At 34.0% G+C, this 6269-nt stretch overlaps 1 protein-coding gene across 1 annotated transcript; it reads left to right on the top strand.

The window, feature by feature from the left end:
* The first annotated feature begins 2532 nt into the window (after positions 1–2532).
* LOC108212861 (uncharacterized) lies at positions 2533–3630 on the top strand. The gene has a single exon (XM_017384575.1). It carries the CDS (start codon positions 2533–2535, stop codon positions 3628–3630), a length of 1098 nt encoding a protein of 365 aa, XP_017240064.1.
* The last annotated feature ends 2639 nt before the right edge of the window (positions 3631–6269 follow it).

Below are 6269 nucleotides of genomic sequence, written 5' to 3'. Positions count from 1 at the left end.
ACAATGTTTTAATCTTCCACAAAGAAAGAAAGTGATATTTTCTAGCTATATTAATTCATGAGTTTTAACATAACAAGTACAAAAAAGAACTAATAAAGCAGTAAAGTAAAGTCTGCAACTTCATGTTATTAAAAACAATGTAACTGAAAAACTTTGCTGGTGGTTCCTATAAAACCTTTAACATATAATGTATCAAGTGAATTAGAAAAACAATAAATAAGTTGCTTAATATTTTTGGAGGAAGCAAATTATGATCCGCTTTTCTATTCAATAAGGATTAAAATCAATAAATATGTCTTAAATACAGAACTAGGTGATTGAGGAGGTGTTAAGTGGAAGAGTTTAGCTCTCATGTGTTTATACTCACTCTATTGATAATAAGAGTGAGAGTCGGGTTAAGACTTAGAAGCGGCTGATCGGTTATAAGAAAATATGATTTAGGGCTCTGTCTTGAAATTTTTATTTTGTATGTAATATATTAATAAAATATAATATATTATAAGTAAATATAATATATAATATATAATATAGTTAAGCATGAATCGGATCGGATCGTTAACAGATCGGATTTGACCATATCCATATCCATTCTTTATCGGACCGGATTATTATCGGATCGGATTATTAGCAGATCGGATTATTTTAATAAGGATCCATATCCATTTATTTAACCACGGATCGGATCGGATCAGATCGGATATCCGATCCATTTACAGGCCTATCCATGGCCTTTCTTTCTTTTACATTAATTTATTTATTCTTATTTTTCATTCCTATACAAATTATGTCCACATCAAAATACTCCAGCCATTCTCTTCCGTAAAAGTTATTATCAAGATATTTATAATATGATAAGCATGTTTTAATTGAAGGAATATTCACATTGTCAATTGTTTGACATCATTTTCTTGCTGTATCTGTATTATTTGGATTTTGCTTATGTGTAGATTACCAGACTGTAATCTATCACCAATGTGTGTGTAATGTGTATAGTGGCTTTACATTAGTCTTGTGTCCCAATGAAAGGAGAAGAAGAAATTGATCTATTATTGAATGCTATGGTGGCTACTATTACTATGGCATGATCCAAAAATTGTTAGAATATGATATGATTCTCGTAAGCCCTTCTCCTAACCCCTCGTGATTTTGGGAGAATTGATCGCTTAACATGATATCAGAGTTCGGGCATGTGAAGACAATGATTTTGTGAATAGGCTTGGCTATAAACTCTGCTTCTACAGCCAGATTTGGCTCTATATTTGCTGAGACTTCATGTCTGAGTTTCAACTAGTCACGACTACGACAAAATAATCGCAGAAATGTTAATTGCAAGCACAACGCGAGCCGCAGAAAGGAAAATACTGATTTTTTTTATAAAAAAAAAATCAAACTGAATTGAATGATGTGTTCTGTTATACAAGTATGTGGCAAAAGAATCTATTCAACAAATCCTGGGAAATATTGTGCATTGTCCTAACCATACTCGAGTACACAACTGGAATTCAGGCCATGTCCAGCACATAAAAGATGAAGAAAACACCTCCAAAACATGAGTAAACATCTCACAACAAGTGTTCCAACACTCATGTGAAAACTTTGCCTTTCGCAAACACACGACTTGCCGCATGAAGTACAAGGTTTAAAGAACAATGCAATGCCTGTCCCAAACAAGCACAAATTTTACTGGAACAGCTCTCTTGGGAGCTTGTCAAGTAATCAGACACTATTTCTCTATGAACTTCTGTAATCTGTATAAATTATCTTGTGGGAGAGAGAGATGTAGATGATCCAAGGAAACAAGCTCGTTTTCCTCGTTCACAACAATCGATTGTCACTTGTAAAATTTCCTTACTGGTAAAGAGTGTTGTCTTCTATGCTTCCAAGTTGATGATCATGCTGCATATTGTCTTACAACTTGCATTATTAACTTATCTATAACAAGAATATATACATAGGCAAATTGAAAAGTATGTACACAAGAATCTTGTATTACCTCTGTTTAAACAAAGGATTTGCACCAACATAAAACTTTGACATTTCTAATAATACCTAACCATGAATTTTGCAATATCAACGAAATACAGAGCATAAAAAACTGATATATCTGATATATTTTGACAATTAACAAGTGCACCCTATTTATATAAAAATATACATGAATCTATATCGACAATGTTCTGTAACATATCTATATTGAGAATGTCCTTTCACAAAAGACTATATTGAGAAAAGAATCGCAATTTAACAAAACAAATTAAAAAAATGACAATTTAGAATTAACCATAGAAAAGCAGGAATTTAGGCAACATCTCATAATACCACAATTTGCTCCTTCTCTGTTGTTGCTTCCCCCTTTCTCTCCTCAAACCCTTTGTATCTCAAGAACTGCCATTTTCTTCTTGGTTGGGAGAAGAGAAGAAAAAAAGGTTTACAGCCAAATTTCTCTCTCTCCCCAGCCCATATGCCATGCTTTCATCATTCACCAGCGCCTTCAAATAAGAGCCATAGTTATGCAATCCTTAATAACGATCTATGAGAAAAATCTTGTTTGATCCCATTGGAACAACATTACCACCCCAATTACCACCTTCCCCTGCCCCCGCCCCTTCCCCTTCAGAACCATATTATCAACAATCAAATGACTTCTATGGTTCTGTCTACAACTACTTTTTACCTCCTGGTTTACCAGAGGACAGTGCATACGAAATGTCCACCATTTCAATAGTTATATGTCTGCTCATCCTCTCTATCTGTTCTCTCCTCTTCATTTTCCACCTCCGCCTTAGATCACGATGGTCTCACCATTTACAAAAGTTCAGCAGCGCATGGTCCTTAAGAGTGCTCCTTGTTATGTATGTTGCTCTTTGGGCATCCAACGAAATTCTCAGATTACCATTTTTCCGTCGGCGTTACATTTACCCGTATTTGCCACCTTTAAATCTAGCCCAAGAAGTCAATCTATGTAAAGCATACGTGGTATTATCCCTCGGACTGTACGAGCCTGCAATCCTGGCCACCCTTCTTTTCCTCTTACGAGTCTCAGTCAAGAAACGTTGCCCTAGTCAACTATCAGCAATCGCCAAGGTTGGTAGTATGTGCTTACCAGTTTTTTTGGGCCAAATACTTGTTGTCTACTTTTCTCCTCTCCAAGCGCAGCTACCAGAAATCTTCTACCGGGGTTCGGTGATTTCAAAAGATCTTCATGGGAACACCAATGTGTACTGCACATATCCTTGGTCAAGTACAATTGTCTTTGCATGCTTTGGAATGTCGTACACACTGGGATTTTCATTGTCATGCTGGGAAGTTTTGTCTGTGGTGATCAATAAATCAATAATTTATCGGATTAACTTTCTCGCCATGACCATCAATTCGACGATTCCTCTACAAATCGTGTTTCTTGGATTGTCTGCATTCTCGTCAACCGGAAAGGTAGCATCTGAAGCCATGCTAATCGCTATGTTCTTTTGTGCTGCACTCTGCGTAATTGTTGGGCTGGGTACTCTGGTTATCAAACCCACTGCTGATGCACTTGCCTCTGTAGTTGATTTTCACCGGTCAAATGCAAGGGTCCACATTCGGGACTTGGAGTTTGATAAAAAGCAAGAAGAAAATGAACAGAAACAATGACAATGAGCTTAGGATCATGGTGACTAGGGCATCATGGTCCTCTTGTAATTCACAGGGTCAGAATGGGAAAGTCTGAGGGGTTATCAGCCTGTGCAAAAAGCTTTTATTTTGTAACGATAGATTGGAACAGGAATATGCAAAGTGACTCTTACAAATTACATCAATCTCCCCAAAAAAATGTAGATAAGTTTTTTTTTTGAAATTTCTCTTCAGTAAAATAGCTAGAATTTTGAATGTTTTATAGTTGATAATATCTCTTTATGAAATTAAAAAACGTATATATATATAATCATTAATTACTAAAGGACACCAGCTGATATTGCTCAATGTTCATCAGAATAAATCTGGCTTCTTAATACGATCCTTTAATTTCAGTCAGAGCTGGGCACCCAAAAAGTGTTCCCAATTTTTTTTTCTCAAATCTGGTTCGCAATGTATGATTGGTTTTAGACACACTAGCAATAATGTGACCCCCTATATGAACCTAAACCATCCAATTAAACTTGGCTATCTGTCGTCATTTGCTAAAAAAATTGGGAACAAAATATGGGGTACGTAGCATTACTCTTTCCATTAATGTATGGATTGTTGATTAGCTATAAACTTGTTGAACAAAGATTTGACCACCTTAACTACCAGAATGACCTGGTGAAATTTCGCTACTGCCTACATTACTGCCCCAAACACAAGCATGTGGCTTCCGGTACAAAAGTATCTTCAGCTTAACAGAAACCTACATGGTTATACCCTCAGAAATGCAACACCAAACATAATGTCAAAATGTATCTAAGATTAATATATACAACCAATTTTACCTCAATTACGCTTCGGTATAATCCCACTGGACAAACCAAACAAATGCGATACCTAGAGGGGAGATAGAGAGGCGGTTTCTCTAAAAGCTAAAGCGTGTTTGGCTGAGCTTAAAATTGTGACTTATGACTTAACTGATTCAATATGATAAGTTGTGAGCTTAAAACGTCTGTTTGCTAATTTTGACTTATTAATGACTTATGGGTTATTAAAAATATAAAAATAAAAATAAAAGTGATATATGAGTAATTTATGACTGATGAGTAACTTTTATATATAAAAATAAATTTTAAAAAAATTAGATAACAAACAATTCTCAGCTTAAAGTCAGAAACAGTTTGTAAGTACCGACCATAAGCCAGTAATCATGTGCTATCAAGGAAAGAGAAGTGAACATATAGATATATGAAAATTCTTTATAATTCTGAGCATGTAATTATCCATAAGATAACCTATTCTGTGAACTTTTTGTATACGCAGACTAAGTACAGGTCATTCAAAGTTATCATCACCGTCGCCAGAAAGAATTGTTCAAGTTTCCTAGAGAAAAGCCAGCGAATTTACCTGCAATGATGATCAATAGTACGAATAAGCAAAAGCTGCTGGTGACGGCGGTTTGTAGTATCTGTCGCCGCCGTGGCTTCGCGATACGGCAAAGCTTCCAATTTCCGGCCATATATATATATATGTATGTATGTATATATAGCGTGTGAATTGAGTGATTACAGATCAAAATTGAGTTGAAGTAGCTGTATGCCTGTATGTATAGTTGTATGCAGAGGTGTGTGTATATATGTTCAGTGGACTGGGAGTGTGTTGATTATTATGATGAAAGAAGAAGAAAGATTAATGTATTTATATTTACATTATTAAATATGAGGAAACTATTTATTTATTTATTATAATAATCTTTTGGAAATTATGCATTATGCATTTGTTATTTTGTTTGGCTATACCGTCAAAAGACTCAAAACACAAAATATACTAGATAAATGGATAATAGTTTGGATATTAATTTGGGTAAATATTTTTGTTTTACACCGAGTTCTCTTGGAAAGTTTAGGAGGTCATGGACAAAATGGCATATCATCTTCAAAAATGTTTTTAAAATAACTGATTGTTTAAAAATATAAGTTGTTTGACTTTTTGATACACAAATCTAAATCCTTTGACCGCATAATTAAAATTGTTATTTTTAAAAATTTTTTTTTGAATAAAAGTACATGATTAATATTATAATTCGAAAAAAAAATTATAAAAATAATAATTTTAACAAGACAGTCAAAAAATTTAGAAGTGTGTGCCAAAAACTCAACCGACCTATATTTCAAAACAGAAGGAGTAACAGTGTAAAATTTGTTGAATTATACCCTCGTTTGCTTCTATGGTGATGTTAACATATGAAACGGTGGTCCCTTTATCATTCGACTCATATACATGTCAAAATTTCGACATTCAAAAGGTGTACTCTATCCAATTATTAAATTATATGTTTATGTGATTTTTGTTTTATTAGTGTATACAATTTCATATGTTTTAATAGTGTTTCGTTAGAACTCGGATTTTCTTATTATTTTATATTTGTGCATGATAATTAATTATTGGAGGTGGTGTACAATGATTTAGTTTTGTTTGTTGATTTATCTAGAAGATGTGAAAGTTGGAGAGCTTTAGTCAATATATTGTGTGCATAGTATGTTGTATTTTAACAATTTATTTCGAGTCACAAGTTTATTAGAATTTGTGTTTTTAGGCTTGTAGGGGTAAGAGTTTGTATATGGTTTGTGTTAGTGACAATGACAAGTTTTTGATGATTAGTGACAATG

The sequence above is a fragment of the Daucus carota genome, chromosome 3, assembly GCF_001625215.2.
Source record: "Daucus carota subsp. sativus chromosome 3, DH1 v3.0, whole genome shotgun sequence".
NCBI lineage: Eukaryota > Viridiplantae > Streptophyta > Magnoliopsida > Apiales > Apiaceae > Daucus > Daucus carota.
Note: the sequence above shows the minus strand (reverse complement) of the source record. Positions and strands in the feature narration are given on the sequence as shown.

Excerpts from the sequence above, each read along its gene's own strand:
- LOC108212861 (XM_017384575.1), top strand. The coding sequence starts at position 2,533 with ATGAGAAAAATCTTGTTTGATCCCATTGGAACAACATTACCACCCCAA.